The 17,919-nt window shown below is 47.9% G+C and overlaps 1 protein-coding gene across 1 annotated transcript in view; it reads left to right on the forward strand.

Annotated features, from left to right (window-relative positions):
- BACH2 (BTB domain and CNC homolog 2) overlaps positions 1-17,719 on the forward strand; it is a 148,398-nt gene extending 130,679 nt beyond the window's left edge. The window contains 2 exon segments of the mRNA XM_013063724.2: positions 6,839-7,045; positions 11,313-17,719. Of these exon segments, the coding sequence (XP_012919178.2) occupies positions 6,839-7,045; positions 11,313-11,792 (687 nt within the window). The 3' untranslated portion in view covers positions 11,793-17,719.
- Positions 17,720-17,919: the final 200 nt, after the last annotated feature.

The following is a 17,919-nucleotide window of genomic DNA, read 5'->3' on the forward strand; positions in this document are numbered from 1 at the left end:
GGCATTTTTCCCCATACTGAAATGTTTAAGTTTCATGCACTCAAGCTATCCATCTTTTTCTAAATGACTTTTGGGTTTGCTATATTACTTAAAAAATCAGTTTGGGAACTTTTATCTTACTTCCAATGGTGAAAAATAATGAACAGGTCATATTAAGTAGAAAAAGTAACAAAACAGTATGTATAACAAGGTTCTAATTTGCTTCGTAAATATACATATGACTAAAAAGGCAGTATGGAGAGTAAGATAAAAATAGGAGGCAACATTGGGGAGGAATATAAGGAAAGTTTCATTCTGTGTACCTCTGTAATGTCTGAATTTTATGTATGTATATCTCACACAGAGTCATGATTTAATTGAGATACAATTCACACACCATAAAATTTACCTGTTAAAAGTGAATTATTCAGGGATTTTTCAGTGATTCACAAAGATGTGAACCATCTTCACTCTAATTCCAGGACATTCTAATCACCCCAAGAAGAAACACCATCCCCATTCGCAGGCGCTCCTCACTGTCCTTCCCAAACCCCAGGCAAACACTGATCTACCTTCTATCTCTAAAGACTTGCCTCTTCTGAACATTTCATAACAATGGGATCTTAGGCTGTGTGGCCTCTTGCGTCTGGCTTCTTTCACCGGGCATAATGTTTTTGAGGTTCATCCTTGCCACTGATGTACCAGCGGGTTCACCCTATATCGGTGAATTGTTCTTTTTTATCGCGGAATAATCGTCTACCCTGCGGACATAGTGCACTTTGTTGATCCGTTCATCAGCTGAAGGGCGTTTGTATGGTTTCCTCTTTTTGACTCTTATCATTGGTGTGTAGGTGTTTTGTAGACACAGTTTTTCGGTTCTCTTCATTATGTATGTAACAGTAGAATCGCTAACTCATGTGACAATATGTCTAACCTTTTGAGAAACTACCAGACTGTCTTCCAAGGTAATGGCCCCATTTGACATTCCCACCAGCAGTGCACAAGGGCTCCCATTTTGTTTTGTTTTGTTTTTGAGATTTTATTTATTTGACAGAGAGAGAGAGAGAGAGAGCACGAGTGGGGGAAGGGGCAGAGGGAGACGCAGACTCCCAGCTGAGCAGGGAACCTGATGCAGAACTTGATCCCAGGACCCTGGGACCATGACCGGAGCCAAATGCAGCCGATTAACAGACTGAGACACCCAGGCGCCCCCCATGCGTTCCCATTTCTCCATGCCCTCGCCAGCACTTGTTACTGTCCAGCTTTTTATTTTCACCATCCTAGTGCATGTGAAGTGGTACCTCATTTTGGTGTATAGGTTCATCTTTACAATGTGAAAATGATAGACAAGTCACAAGTATTTCCCAAGGAGTAACCTTCTTTGTGGGATGGTTTTCTACCACAAGCATTTCTAATTAATTGTAGGTTTTAGTAAGGAAGCACTAGAAAGACAATTTGCATGGCCAAAAGGATTGATGAGGTGGACCTGCTCTATTAACACATTTCATGTCAGGAGGGATAAAGCGTTCACGAGTGAGGATGTGTGTACGTTTGTGTTGATGCATGTGTGGAAGCTCGGAGAAGTAATGTCTGACATGTAATAAAAGGGAAGAGCCGTGTCTGACTCTCACTCTTCCACCCACATGCCATCTTCCAGACATATGTTGTATGTAAAATTTTTATAGTCATTTTTTGTGGTTCATTGAATCAGGCATCTTTCTTAAAATGCCTCTGATTGGTCTGCTTAATAAAAAGAAAACTTCGCAAGGCAGCGTAGACGTCGGCCGCATTTCTAATTAGAACGACGCTCTTGTGTGGTCTAGAAAGATGTTCCCAGCATCTGGAATTCCAATGTGTACTCTGTCTGGAAGAAACCATGTGACAAAGAAAGATAGGGCTAATCAACAGAATTAATAATACCTCATATCTATCAGGCAGTTCGGACCTTTCAAAGCACTTTCTCCATCTGTTATCCAATTTTATTCTTCGGAGCCATCCTGTAAGTTAAGTAGGGCATCTATTATCTTCCTCTCTCACGGATCCTCAAAGAACTTCGGGACAGAGAGAATGAAAGACTGGCCTGAGGTCACACAGCTAATTAATAGCAGTACGACTAAATCCCAGGTGTCCTGCATTGTAAAGTGGACCATGAGAATAGAGGGTAGAAAGGACAATTTTGCAGGAAACGTTTCTTAGTGGAGATGGGTGATTCTGTCTCGGGCGTCCGTCTAGCACGGACCTGGCTGTCCGCCTGCCCCCAGCACTGAATCAGCAGCCCAGTGGGGTCTTGCTTCCTCCTGTGAGGAGGGACAGAGCTCCCAGGGTCTTATAAGAACACAGGTGTTAAGGGCATTGAGCCTCAGGGTACTGTTAGCATGATCCGACTCCCGCGGCTTCTATTCAACATCTGGTAACGAAACCAAGAACGGAGGTAGGAAAGAAGATTCGCAAACTGGCTTCGGCTGGGATTTCTAGAGGAAATGCTTGTCTTCAGCTTTTCCTGCAACCCTTGCATCTTTGTCCTTCTCCAGTAGCTCCCGTTCAGCAAACCGGCAGCTCCAGGCAAGTGAAATGTGGTAAGGGGCATGGTGATGTGTGGTCTGCTTACAACCCTGTACAAAAGCTGCAGAGGAAACAGAGTCTCTGGGGAGTCCCTGGGAGCAAGACCGCCATTGTCTGAGGGGGGGGGGGGATTTTTTCTCCTCTTTCGTCTCCTATTTGAATTTTCTGCAAGAAGTTATATTTCTTATGTAATTTTTAATGGTATTTTTGTTAAACTGGAAGCAAAGGGTCATTTTGGCTGCAGAGCAGTGTGGTTGTTGGTAAGGAGAGAAGTGGAACAACAGATCTCTGTGGCGCAGACAAGGCGCTGGCTCCCTAGGCTCCCGCAGCAACCCTGCCCAGGCCCTGGAGGAGGAGTATTTCAGTTTCACTTACCATCCAGATGCTACCACTTTCTCCCACCTTTTGCTGGCCCCTGGGGCCAGAGGTCCCTCAGCACCCTGCCGCAACCCCCTATTTCACCAGGTGCTCCTAAGCTGGAGCCCCCAGAAGGTCTAACCCCACTGTGGGCCCCATTTAGCAGTCTGGTCCTGGGACTGGGCAGGAAAGTCCTCTGTCCTGTTCTTCCAGTCCTGCTCCAGAGGGCCGAGGAGAGAGACTAGCATATCAACGGTAGCCAACCATGCACAGGACCCTGTTGGTGCCCTTGCCTTGCTGACTCAGTGGCTGCGCCTGACTTTCGGAGTCCCAGCTGAAAACCGAAGTGGGGGTAGGGGGTACCGATGAGCAGCACCCGTGAGAAATCAGTACCCTCCGCCGCACGGGCCCTTCCCCTGCTGTGCGGCGTGCTTAGCCTCAGATGCCTGATGGGCTTCGCCTCCTGTGGGTCTGTTAGCCGACAGCAGGTGCAGGCCAGCGTTCAGACAGGTGGTGGTGGGAGCCGGCAGGACGTTTCATCTTGTTAGGCTGAGTGTTTTGCACTGTTTCTGAGAGTCCAGTGACTGACAATGAAACCACTGCTGAGAAGTAAAACCCTGGAAGAAGAAGTGTGTGGAGGGGCAGTAAGTAAGATGGTAAGCCCTATAGGGCCTATTTGGGTTAGAAGAATTCTCCAGAAGAAGAGCCTCCACCCTCTTGAAGTGTTTGAACCTTCGAAGGCTGAGGTGCATTCGCTGACTTTTGAGCCCCGTTTGGGGAGTCTTGGGGGCCTGCAAGTTTGAGAATGGACTATTCTCCTTGCTCCATAAGGGGGTCTGTGGCTGCTCTTTATCTCCAGGGAAGATGTCCACTGGCTTGGAACTTATGAGAAATGAGAAAGAGCCATGGCCAAGTTCACCATTGTTCCTTCCCAAGAACCCTTCAGGACTTCCTCTTGGTAGTCAGTGTAAGCTCTACCTTGTGAACAGAGCCTATTAGGAAGAAAAAGAGTGGTCAGCCGTTCAGTTTCTTTCCCATGGAAGAAGCTCTATAGCTGACTATTTTCTTTTCCTTTGACCTCTTTAAAAAGCAGATGGAGTTGCAACAGCTCTACCGAAACTTTATATGGCCTTTGCTTCAAGGACTTTGAAACGAGCTTTGTTGATTTTTCCTTTTCCTGTCAACCTCTGTTCTGTTTCCCCTGGTGTTTCATATTTGCTGTCTGGATGATTTTAAATACAGTTGCTCTCGGTCTAGAAGGCCTTTTGACTTTCCCTGTGGCCCGAACCGTAGGTACATATTCTTTGGGAAGAGAAGTAAACAGGATTTAGAGCAGAAGCAGCCTTGCTTTTTGGTTGGCAGAAGGAGAGTCTACCCGAGGCCCCATGGTGCTGCAACCTCTGTGGGCAAACAAGGCTTCTGCCTGGTGTGGGAACGTCCGTGTCCCCGCCAGGCTGATCTCCATGTGAGTCAGGCACTGTCCGGGATTGGAGTGTCTGTTTGTTATCCAAAGGGTAGAAAAGGAAATCAAACATTCTTCGGATCATTATAAGCCCTGTGCAAACACAGCCCATGGACAAAGCCTGCTGGCTTTCCCTGGCTGACCGCCTTCAGCAGTGAGAGCAGGGCTGAGCTGAGTGTGGAGGAATGTGTGCTGTGGCGAGTTTGCTTTCCTGGGCCAAAATTGTACAGGTGTCATGGGACACAATTCACTGGGCAGAAGTTGAAAGTTGAATCGGAGCAGCCACTGGGAGCCCTCAGCAAATGTCACGTCCGGCAGGCTCAGAGCTATGAAGGAACCTGACAAAGCAATTGCATCCAGCCACAGAAAAGTCAAATGATCGTGCAGTGTGACTGCCTTTGTGACTGGGGATTAACTAGCCGTAAATGCTGGGATCTAGACCCGGCTTCCTGCATCTGATGCAATCAAAGCAAAAGCCTGAGCTCAGAATAGAGTATCTTCATCTGACTCCCTTGAGCAACGCAGACATAACACGGCAGCTGCTGAATATTAACGAGGGCTTGTTTTCTGCACCCGAAAATATTTTGATCAGTTAAACCTGGACCCTCCTGTTTTTCTGGTTTCCGGTTCACTGTGTCCCATTTGTTCTGTCTCCTAGAGCTGTGCTGTCCAGTGTAGCAGCCACACGCGGCTATCGAGCCCTAGAAATGTGCCTCGTTCTGAATTGTGCGAAGTGCAAAAAACACTTCCAGTTTTGAGAATGTAGTGCCAAAAAAGTAAACCATCCCAATAATGTTTATATTAATTACATGTTGAAATGTTGTGGACCTATTGGACTCAACTAAATATACTATTAAAATGAATTTCAGTTGTTTCCTTTCACTCCCTTTAATGTGGCTGCTAGAAATGGGAAATCACAGCTCTTGTTTGCATTGGACAGCGCTGGGCGGGCACCTGAAGGAAGTGTAGGTTTATAGCGCCATCTGCTGGTCCACGGAAAGCAGACACTGATGTCAACAAGCGCTAAGTGAACGAGTCCCAGACATGGACACTTTGTTAGCCAAGCAACACGCAAACTTCCTTTTCTGAAACAGGACCAGAACCGAACCCCGAAGTCCCTGTATCACCAACAAGAGTCTTGGAGAGGGCAGTGCTGAAGATCCAGGCCTGTGCACTTGACAGAATATAAAGAGAACACAGATCCATCCCTCCAGAGACACATTTCCTCTCCTTGGATAATGCTTATTCGTCTTTGTCAAGGGTCTGGAAGTTGGAATCTTGCTGTTGACAGTATCTGCATCAGTTATCACCGCAGCATAACAAATGACCCCCAGACTCCGTGGCTTAACTCGGTTAAGACCTTTCTGTGGGGCAGGAACTCAGGACTGGCCCATCTTTGCACAGCCGGCTTGGAATCCCTCATGAGGCTGAAGTCAGGGGCTGGGCCTTGCATCCATGGAGGTTTGACAGGGCCTGCAGAGTCCACGTCAGGGTGGTTCAAGCACTGACTGGCCAGCTAACGCTGGTTGCTGGCCTCAGGTCTCAGTTCTCCACAACTGGGGCCTGGGGCTGCCTGGGAGCCCTGTAGGCTGGCAGCCACATTCCTCCAGAGAGAGCAGCCTGAGAAGCCGAAGATGAAGCTGCAGCCCCTTTTATGACCCAGCCTCAAGCCACATGCTGTGACTTCTACCACATGGTGGTGATCCTGGGGCAGGAATGTGCATCCTGCTTTCAGACAAGGAAATGTCAATATCACGTTGGAAAAGAAAATGTGAGATGGGATGGCCATTGTAGTTTTGGAAAACACAGTCTGCCCCAAGTGTCCAATTGTGTAGAGTCCTGTGCAGTTCAGAAGCCTGCGCCATTCTGCAGATGAGGAGAGTGAGGCCCAGAGAAGTAAGGTAACTAGGCTGAGGTCTGGTGGAAGGACTAAAGCCCACATCCAAGTCCACCCCAGTGTAGACTTCCCGAGTTCTGCCGCTGCATCTCGTTATGCGTGTCACTGAAAATCACGCTGTTTTTTCGTCTTTCCAACCTCTTTGAGGTGTGTTGTGCTTTCCTTATTCAAGTGTTTCAGACAATTCCTTAGATGATGTCTGTCTATAAATTGTTCTCTTGCTGAGTTGAGGATCTACAGGAGTGGGTTTCAACTAACTATATAGCCTTTCTTACAAAATTGTAACAGTGAAAAAGTCCATATTTTCCACTATCTCCCATGCTGTTTGCTACAGAAATCCCAGGAGTGATAAACACATTATAATTTGTATGTTCACATTCTGTTTGACTCTCTAAATATGACATCTGATTTGTATCTAAGACAAGAAAGGATTAATCACCACTTGCTTTCAGTAGCTTCCATCCTACCTGGTCATCTTAAAAAGGAGGTTTTACTTTTATTTTTTTTTTGGACGTTCTGCCCACTGGAATTCAAACTAACAACCAACTACCATAATCATATTCTGCTGTTCTTGGTTTCAGGTCAAACTTCCGTTTCCTGTAGATCAAATCACAGATCTTCCGAGGAATGATTTCCAGATGATGATTAAGATGCACAAGCTAACCTCAGAACAGTTAGAGTTCATTCACGACGTCCGGCGGCGCAGCAAGAACCGCATCGCGGCCCAGCGCTGCCGCAAGAGGAAACTGGACTGTATTCAGAATTTAGAATGTGAAATCCGCAAATTGGTGAGTTGATCTGTTCGTTGCTGTCAGCAACCTGGAGGGAGCAGACATTGTGCAAGGCTGCGGTGATAAAGGCAAAAGACATGCAGAGAAGGGCCACCATTCAGGGAGTTTTGAGTTTATTTTGAGACAAGTTTCTCCGCAAAAGTAAGAGCCTTCTATCTGCAGTTATGTGTGCCAGCATTGTCTACGTACCTTCAGCCTCCCTGGGGATAGAGGGAGTGACTAGTAGCTAACATTTATTGCATACATGTGCGGGCTGGGTATTATTCTCAGATGTCTTTATAAACGATCGCCTTTAATTCCCACATCCACCCTGTGACTTAGGTTCTGTTTTCCCTCCATTTACAGAGGAGGAAACGAGTGCAGAGAGATTTGCCAGCTCCCCACTACGTGGCAGAGCTTGAATGCAAACCCAGATCTTGTATGTTCACCACTGCTTTCTCCTGCCTTCCACAGGAGAGCGTAGAATCCAGATAGGACACCTGAAGTCCCTCGCAGCCCCAGGGTTCTTGATCACAAGTCTGCCTCCAAGTGGCTCGCAACTCTTCCCTGGGCCTGAGAGTATTTTGTCTCAGGGAAAAAGCCCCCATCTCCCTCACTGAGACCTCAGTCTTCCCTCACTGAGACCTCAGTTCCCCCTTCCCCTTGGTGAGCAAGCTTAAGCTACAGGAAGTAAATCCAGGGCCCCTCGGGCTCCTGACTTAGCTTTGAAGGCAACCAGGGCAGTCTCATGCAGCTCGACCTTTCTGCTAGCCAAATACTGGAAACATCTTAGATGCTGGGTCCATTGTCAGGCTGAAGAAGAGAGAGGCCAGTGATGTGCTTATGATCTAAGCTCAGGTCCTCGGACTATACATGGTGATGCTTTGCGTCATGGTAGGCCACCATCCTGATGAGACCCTAAGAGCAAGATAAAGCATTTGAAAAATATGAGTAGGGGCGACTGGGTGGCTCAGTGGGTTAAGCCTCTGTCTTCGCCTCAAGTCATGATCTCAGGGTCCTCGGATCACGCCCCACATTGCATCGGGCTCTCTGCTCAGCAGGGATCCTGCTTCCCACCCCCACCCCCATCTGCCTCACTGCCTACTTGTGATCTCTGTCTGTCAAACAAATAAATCTTTAAAAAAGAAAAAAGAAGTATGAGTAAGTGTTACCTGTTTTCAAGGTAGTCTTGGACCTCAGGGTCTTTTTTCTTTTTAATTAACTCCCATCAAGCAGGGGAAACCTGCTCCTCACAGTGGCTTCGCTTGCCTGAAAAATAAAGCCCAAGCTTCCCAGCAAGACATCCATGCTTGCTCGTGCAAATTAGTCAATAATTACCTCCAGCATCACCTTCCACTCCTGTCCTCCAACTTGACCCCAATGTCCAGCACTTTGCACTTCCTGCTAGCCGCTGTTTCTGCTTCTGTCTGTGCCTCTGCTGTCTCCCCTCTACTTCGGACAGGCTTCAAACATTTTCTTTTCTGACTTCATCCTTCATCCTTTGAGAATCAAGTTACTGTCCCCTCTTGAGGAAACCCCTTTCCTGAGTCTCCGGTGAGGCTGAGCACCTACCCCAGGAGCCCAGATCTGACCTCTGGCTTCGTGGTTATCATAGCAGACTCGCCCCATCTAAGTGTGTGTCTGTCTCCCCAAGCCCTTGGCCCAAATGGTAGATTCCTCACAACGAAGACAGTGACCGGATCATCTCTCAGTCACACCAGTGCAGCCCCAGGAGGCCTCTCCGGAAATGTCTTTTGCCTTGAAATGTATTTGAAATTGTGACTGGGGTGGGGGATTACAAATCCCTTCTGTCGCTCAAATTTTTCTTTAATGTTGCTTTAACAGCAACAACAGTTTGCATGTAAGCGACGTAAGGAAGCAGGACATTGTGGCTGGTGAATATGGGTCTTCTAAAGCGTGCTGGGCCTCTGTGGGGACTCAGCAAGGCTGAGAGCCTGCGGAGTACAAGCACCAGGGCCTTGAACACACGTCCAGGGTCATTCCGCCCTGTGCCCCTCTCCAGGAAGTAGAACGATTCTTATCACCGGTGTTTAAGGAATGCCTGGTTTTATAATTAGAATTCTTTCAGTAAAACTTTGCAATAGGGATAGTGAAGTCTAGTAACAATAAACAACAAATAATAGTCTAAAGCACACACCAGGCAGATATCTAAAGCACTTTGCTGACACTGTTCAGCTGAAAAACGGAGAGGTCACCTCCTACATCTCCACCCCCCAGTTTTGGGAACCCCTTCAGTAATAGTCCGCGTTTCCCCACGGACTGACAGACTCGTGTGCTCCTCAGTGTCCAACTGTCTTTCCTTAGAGCTTCACTGTAACCAGGGCCTGGGTTTATAACTACCTTTCCTGTGGAGAGCCAAAACGCTGTCCCCACGGCAGTTCATTCTCCTCGCGGGCTAAGAGTGGCCCGGGACCCTTGGGACCTCAGTAGGGGGGTTAGTGGCAGAATGGGGACTGAGATGACCCTCCTGGGCCTGGGTGGTGTGGCCTCCCGGCTGCAGGCCCCCAGGTTGCGCGGCCACAAACGTTAAGAGCTTTTTCACGAGGAGACCTCCCGGCTGCGCTTCCTTTCTTACCCACCGCCCTCTGGGCGCGCTGCGGTGCCCGCTCACCTGGTCCCGGGGCCCGGCTGGCGCTGGCGGGCGGGGACAGACCGGTCGCGTGGGCCCCGCGCGCCTCCAGCGCATGCGCAATGGCTCCCCACGCCCACGCTGCCTGCGGCACACCACTAAGCTCTTGCAAACTTGCATAATGTATTTCTCTCAACTTGCACTCGTACATCTGTTTATTTTTCATTTTTTAAAACATGTTTTCTTGATAAATTTATAAATATTTTAGCAGGTGCCCTTTCCCCGTGTAAATCTCTGTCTCCGGCACACACGCCCACGCTGCCTGCCAGATTGCGTTCGTGAGCGGCACGCGCAGCAGCCGTGTCGGAGCCCCCGCCTCCTGTGTCTGCTTCTCTCTCCTCCTTTCGCTCCCCCCTCAACCCCGCCCAGCGCCCTTCTCCCCTCCCTTCTGGGGGTGATGTCCGGTTGCCGCTTCTCTTGGCGTGCACCCCGTGTGCCTCCACATCTTCGCTCCCTGCGGAGAGAGTTGGGGTGACACCTCCACCAGCCTCCCCTCAGCAGCAAAACTCATCTCTCCGACGAGATGGTGGATTTTAGGGACATAAGAGCTTAGGTTCGATTTTCTTGGAGGACGACATCTCGGAACCCCGGGGTCGTGGGCTAGGGCTCGTCTCCGCACCTCGCGTGTGCCGGGAGACCCCGAGCCCCAGACGCGCTGCGCAGCCTCCTGTCCCCGAGAGGACCCGCTGTGTTCCGTCTGTCTGTCCGCCGCGGAGGCCGGAAAGCCTGCTGAGGTTTGAGTGAACCGTGGGAAATTGACCAGAGCCACTCTTTGTTGTTGTGATCTGTGTTGATTTGTTTTCAGTAGACTTCTTTTTAGAGAAGTTTTTGGTTCACCGCAAAATTGAATGCCCCTGCCCCCTGCCCCTACACACTCACCTCCTCCCCGTTATGGACACCTCCCACCTGACTGGGGGGAACCTGAATCCGCACAGGGTAATCACCGGAGCCCATCATTTGTGTCAGGCCTCACTCTTGGTGTGGTATGGTGTGCGGATTTGGACAGTGCATCCACAGAGACTGTACACTGAGTAATTTCACTCTCCTAAACGTGCTCGGTGCTCCACCTGTCCATCCCTCTCCCCCCGCCCCCTTCCCTGGCAACCACCGGGCTTCCCCCTGCCCCCGCCCCATTGCCTTTTCCCAAAATGTCATAAAGTTGGAATCGGCCAATTTCTGACTTTCAAAAATGGCAGCCTAATACACTGGGGGAGATTTTTCAACAACAACGTTTGGGACTGAGAGTTTTCTAACTGATGCTTTACAAACCCTCATTCAGGAAACCAGAGCCTGGAGGCCCTGCAGTCCTCTGGTTGGAGGGAATGTTGATGGTCGTTCGTTCGCCAGACCCCAGAGAGGGATGGAGAGCTGCCCGGGGAGGGGGCGGGGGGCGTCAGGCTCATGGCACACCTGGATAGGCTACTCGGATAGGAAACTCTTGACCAGGCTCCTTGGATACACGTCTTGTAGGTTCCTAGATCCCAGCCTCGTCCGTCATTCACGAGTGACTCTGTCATACCAAATGTAGGAATGGAAGCTGGAAATCCCCCAGAAACCAGGGCTTCTGTCTTCCCGTTCAGGTTTCATGGCCACCCCCCCCCCTTTTTTTTCTTTTCTTCTCCCTCTGTTGCCCAGGTGTGTGAGAAAGAGAAGCTGTTGTCAGAGAGGAACCAACTGAAAGCCTGCATGGGGGAGCTGCTGGACAACTTCTCCTGCCTTTCCCAGGAAGTCTGCCGCGACATCCAGAGCCCTGAGCAGATCCAGGCCCTGCACCGGTACTGCCCCGTCCTCAGACCCATGGGCCTCCCTACAGCCTCCAGTATTAACCCCGCACCCCTGGGCGTCGAGCAGAACCTGGCTGCCTCGCAGTGCGCCGTGGGGGAAGGCGCGCCCTGCTGCTTGGAGCCCGCGGCCGCTCAGCCCGGGCCTCCCTGGGCCCCTGGCGGCGCCCCGGAGAACTGTACTTCCAGGAGGCCGGAGGGCGCTGAGCCGGGAACCTTCTCAGAGAGGGCGCCTGCTCTGGAATCCAGGAGCCAGACGGTGACCGTGGACTTCTGCCAGGAGATGACTGATAAGTGTACGACCAACGAGCAGCCCAGGAAAGAGTACACCTAGTGACCCGGCCCGCCTCCCAGCTTTCCCACCTCGCCCACCTGGGTGTTCTACGGTCAGCCTGCGGTGCTCTTCATCTGTTGTCTGGAAGAACCAAGAAGGAATTTGGTGCACACTACAGCGTTCTTAGCAGCAATACTGTTTCTAAGTATTCCCTCCTCTCTTCACGCAGGAGTGATACACAGTTCCCTTCACAATGGTGCTACCCCTTGCCCAGGCAAGGAAAGACGGCGGTGGTGACACTGCCTGTCTGTGGGTTAATTTCAGTCTCAACAGGGATAGACTATAACACCTCTAGGACCCAACCACGGATTTTTTTTCTCAGTGGCCCATGTCACAAACCCTATCTCAGGAATTTCTTCTGAATGTTCAATTTTTTTCATTGAAGACAGCTTCTATACACATCAAAGTTTTATAGCTAGACTGTACATATTATATATAATATATATATAAAATATATATATATATCCATATGCAAAAGTCCTGCATGCCTCAATTTTCTCATCCTAAAACTGGAAACTTCATTTCTCATTTATCAACAGGTTCCAACATTCCTCTTCTTTTGTCTCCAATGCTAGAACTAGTTTGGTAACTGTTAACATGGTCATTTTTCTTGCTTCACAGTTCAATTTCAATTTGTACTTATTTATGGAACAGAATTCAATGTTGGAAGCTTTTTTTTTTTTTTTTTTTTTTTGAGGTTTTATTTCTGACCCTTTTTCTGTTGTTTGGTTTGCTTTGGGCACCGTCGGCCGGTGTCATCTGAGTGTCGTGGTTTGTTTTGTTGTTTTTTTTTTTTCTTGCAGATACTGTACAGTCATGGTCAACTTCGCCACTTGCACTGAGTTTTGGGTCAAACCTATTTTCTTAAATGAAGTTGTTATTACTTCAGTATAACTCAAGTATACTGTATATTCTTTGCTTTTAGTTGAAAAGTAAGACATTTTAGCTAATTAAAAAGCACTCAGGTGATAATTATGTAGGAAAAATAATCTTGCCAAATAATGATTCATCCTAGGATGTGTAGACAATAATCTGCTTGAGTATTTTTATAATTCGCCTCCTCCCCACCTTTCCCGGAAGCAAAGTTTAGATGCAGAGAGTTCAGAGTTGATGCTGAATGTTCAGACTCCTAAGTGGGGAGAGTTTGGACGTCCACTCGAAAGTGCATCCAAACAGCAGGAACCCATGATTTTGTACCAGAACTGAGCAGGCATTGGCTCCTAAAAATCAACTTAGAACTGTTTTCTCACCCAGGGGGCGAGTCCCATTCATTTCAACCCATCCTTGGGCCTCTGCCTGCTCTTGGAAGGGCAGTGCAGGAGGAACTTCTTGGAAGGATTTGGCTGATCAGCCACCCCACTCCTGCCCCGCGCCCCTTCCCCTTCACAGGCCCCTTGCCCAGCTGGGTTCCCAGGACCTCTCCCTTGAGTGGGATTGAATCACAGCAGCTGGTGTTCTGCGTGTAAGCGGCGTCCTGGGTTAATGCAGCTCAGCCAGAGTAGGAGAGAGTGGGGGCACATGTGAGCCTGGGCTCCGTCCCTGATGCAAGCAAAAGCATTTCTTTCTCCCTCCCCTCTCCACATGCTTTGAGTTGAATTCTGGGGTTTTTCGGCTCGTCTCTTGTCTGAAGGCAGATTTCATTCTGAGGCTTTGGACACGATATGGCCAAGGAACCCTCCCTGCCCTGCCCCTTCCCCCACCACACACACACACACCTACCCTCACCTGATAATTTTCTTCTCTTGCTGCAAAACTGGTTGGCTTGCAACCCATAGAGAGCAGCTTTCCTTGGCTTTGGGGGCGTGCTGGCCCCCAGCCACGTTTACAGGAAGATGTGCCCAGACCCTGCCCCCAGCCTAAGAGGAGGAGGGGTCCCTCCATCCCTCCCTCCGGTGGGCCCTCCAGCCTGGCTGAGGGAAGAGTCCTGAAAGGTTTGATGTGGGGATGGGGTGGTGGGCAGTGGGGAGTAGATGGTTGACTTTGTTTCTTTATTTGTGCCATTGTTTGGACAATATTAAAGCTGCATGTAAAAGGGGAAATTAGTATATGATGTAGGCGAAAAGTGAAATCATAGTAACATATGTTTTAGTATTATTAACTTTTTTCTGTACAAATATTAGCGCTAAATGTTTAAATATGTATGAATGCCAGAAATTTGTTGGTTCATGCAGTAGGATAAAAAAAAAAAAGGCTTTTCTTTTCAAATAGTTCCGCTTTTAAAACCTGCCTCTGGGTTTCTGTTTCCCCTCATGTGCGTGTGTATGTGCGTGTGTTAGTCTGAGACAGATTCTGAGGCGGCTCAGAATTGGAGCTGCCTTTTTTTTTGCGGTTGTTGGAATTTCTTGGCCTAGTGGAACGGTTCTGTGCTTCACAGTGGAGTTTGCCTTTGTGGAAAACTGGTGACAGCTGGAATTTAAATTCAATGTGAATCACGTGAGGCACCACAGGTCTGTGTTTTGGTGGTGGAGTCAGCCAACAGTATTTTGTTTTTAACTCTCTTGTTGCCTTTTTTAAGTGACCTCCTCTTCTTTTGGAAAAAAAAAGAATGTTTCCTGCTCGTCTCATCACCAGGTCCAAACCAGCCTGTTGGTGTGATCTACCCTGGTGACAGCTTGTGTGCAAACTGGTCATCTTGACCACATTCCGTTGGTCTCCCCCTCCCCCCCAGTCTGCTGTTTGGGCTGCATGCAGGCGCTATGGCCAAGTCCAGGTGGGGGAGGGGGTCTCCTGTTTTCCCTCCACCCTCTCTGCCCACATTCTCCGGCCATCACCACCGCCCCCTAAGCCCAGCTGCTTTTCTCTCTCTTCAGCAACCAAACTCCTGCTATGGGAACTGGTTAGAAACACTGCTTGAAAAACTCTTTCCATTTCTTAGAGATTTTTTTTTAACGACTTATGATTTTGTTCACTATGTACCATAAACAGTGACTGGCTTTGTGCAATTGTCTGTGTGACCCGTCTTGTCTCCTGCTACCCTGAACCACGTGTTCCTAAGAATTGTTTGCAGGTTGATTCAAAGGGAGGACTAGCTGGGGACCAGAATCCAAACTGCCTCAAGTGGAGTTTTAAAAAACCAGCCTGTCTCCTTAATGTGGGATCCCTTGGTGCAGTCTCTTTTATGAAAAGGAAAAGCGAGTTAAGAACAGGGAATAGTGTTGGCACAGCACGGTGACATGTAGTTGTGCTCTGAAGGGTCTTTCCTTATAAAAATAAAGGACCCTCCCACCGTGGACTGCTTAGGAAGATCCCTGCCATGGCCTAGTTAGGTCTCCAAATAGGTGGGCATGAGCTGTTGGGGCAGGGACCATGGCAGAGGCCCCATGGCTTGTTACCATGTGCCTGGATCTAGTCCTCCCCTTGGATCTGCCTGTGTCCTACTTGTGTGTCCAGACGACCTCACTTCATTCAGGTTGGTCAGGCTTTGGGCAGGTGAGTGCTTTGCTGTATGTGTTTGTTTCTCTGCGTTATCTGGGGGTGCCTTGAATAAAATCAGACTTCATTACGTACTGATTCTGGAACAAAACTGTTGCAAAAACAAAACAGAGCTGGCAAACTGACTAGGCCATCCTGCTATTTCGATTCCGGGTTCCCTCACAATGACTCAGGCGTCAGAGGTGATGCTGCAGTATAAAACATTATTTTGTATATTGTACAAGTAATTTATTAACTGTCTTTCTAAAAGTATGCTGCTTTTAAGATGCACTATGACTTTGGATTTAATCCTTGTATTGCTTTCCCAAGGAAGTAAAAAAAAAAAAAAAAAAAAAAATGGCTAGCGATTAGAATGCCAACTGCCACTTCTCCTTAAAAAGGAGGCCAGGGACCAGCTCTAGGACTTGCACCAGCAAACTGCTAGAAATCAGGTGGCCACAATATGAAGTTCGAAGGTATTATCAGGAGATCTAGGGGTGCCTGGCTGACTCAGCCAGTAAAGCACATGACTCGATCTTAGGGTTGTAAGTTCGAGCCCCACATAGAGATGACTTAAAATCTTCATTAAAAAAAAAAAAAAGGCCTAAACCTACACTTTCTTTATGAATGCCTTTAAAGAAAAAGAAACAAAGGTGTATAAACTATAAGCCTTTTAAGAAATCCCAGAGTCCTGTCCCTACATGCTACTCCACATCCTGTGGAGTACAACCCTCTCAAAGTGGGTAGTGCCTACAAAGCTACTTGGCTACAAAAGACCTACCTGGCTAGATCTCCACATTCTACCCCATTGAAACGAGCAGCTGCTTAATCAATAAATGACTTTAACCTGCTCCCCTATGGCTTCTAGTTCGGGAGGAGTCGTAGACCAGGCAGGGAGCAGGCATCAAGTTTTGTCTTCAAAATACTATAAATAGACTGAGGGGCAGAATCTTTTTTTGTTGTTTTTTTCCTTTAAGAATAAAACTGTTCACTCAATCATAAGTTAGTATTTCTTCCCCAGACTGAGGATCTTGTTGTAGGCGCAATTACTGGCGAGTCAGTCCACAGCGCAGTGCCCTGCGTGGAGTCCGTGTGCGTGCAGGACGTCCGTGTGTGTGGAGACAGTCTGTATGTTCTCAGTACCGCCTGAGCCATCTCCTGACCCAGGCATCAAAGACTGATGCTGCAGAACAGACGATATTTGTACACAGAGCTTGTGTGCAAATAGTATTTGTACATAGAAAGGACCTATTGTGGCAGATTGAAGATAAATTATTCAACCGACGGTGCAAAAACATTTCTTGCCAAGAAAAGGAAGTGTAAAGTATTTTCCTACACTCCACCCTGGGAGATAATATTTATATCAGATGAGTATCAGTGCATTTTAATTGTACTATGAACCTGAGGCTGCCGTTCTGTTGGTCGCAGAGGCCCACTTTGTCGCTTTGATTTCATGTTGTGACGTGGTGCATGCATCTCACTATCTATCGATGGATAAACAACTCTGACTTTCACTTCATTCCCGTTTATTGACCTCAGCTCAAACAGTGGCCCTCCTTAGAAGCCGAAGGGCACCAAGACCATTCATTCAGTGCCAAGTGTTCCTGGGGGGCTGACTGGACACGCATGTGAGGAAAGAGGGAAGGGACGTGGACAAAGAGGGGCTTTCCTACCGATGATGCTAAGTCTCCTGCCAAAACATGTCTGCAGGCAGAGGGGGTGACCTCCACGGGGTCCTAATGGTGCATTTGGCGTGTGTGAATGATGGGATGCCCATTCACGCTCGGACCTAAAAGACCTGCCACTTCTAGCGAGTGACCAGGAAGATTCCAAATGCACTTGGGAGCTCCGGGTGCTGGTCAGACACACAGTGAGCCGTTCGAGGCAAGCACCAGCTTTTGCTCGTGAGGCCAGAAGGGCCTGGGAGAATTTGTTCCAGAACCAGTCTGATGCAAGTGCACCTCTAATATATGCCTTACAAACTCCAGAGGCCATATTCAAAACAGGGTCTTCTCAGTGTATGCAAGGGGCCGCAGCCCCTCTTCTCTTCCTCCCCAGGTCGAACAATACGGACAGTTTCACACATATCTACCTGTATAACCCTCTGTACCTCTCATAACTGCTCAACGACTGTAACAGGTTACATCAGGTGTTTTTCTACATACTTTTTACACAGATTCTATGCGATTAATGTAACTTAATGCATCATTTTATTGTACTAGTTCTTAGGCTTGTCTTTCTTTTTTTTTTCTAAGTGATTGTGGTTTTTGTTGTGGTTTTTAATTGTAAAAATGAAATGGCTGTTGATGCTTATTCTCTGTAACTAAGAATTTTTACCATTTGGGGGAAAACAAAACATTGCTATGAACTAATGAATTGAAACTTCATTTACTCATTGTAAATACACTATTGTGCAAAAAAAAAAAAAAAAACTTTTTTCACTCAATTGAATTGCTAGTGTTAACTGAATTTTGTCTAGACACCATTTCTGTTGATGAAATAAAGACATATCATTACGCATTGTAAGCTGGTTTTCCCTGCCTCTGATCCCTGTGTTACAGATCACAGGGTTGGAGGCCTTAGGAAATCTCTTCTCCAAAAGAAGCTATGTGTCTTCCTCTAGCTTGGACCCTTACCTGCTATCTGATTAATCTGATTAGAGACGTAAAAAATGTGATAATGCTAATGTGACTTTTAAGTTTTAAAAAATTCCCAG

The sequence above is a fragment of the Mustela putorius genome, unplaced genomic scaffold (genome assembly GCF_011764305.1).
Source record: "Mustela putorius furo isolate JIRA1106 unplaced genomic scaffold, ASM1176430v1.1 tig00000166_pilon_pilon_pilon, whole genome shotgun sequence".
In the NCBI taxonomy this organism is placed as follows: Eukaryota; Metazoa; Chordata; class Mammalia; order Carnivora; family Mustelidae; genus Mustela; species Mustela putorius.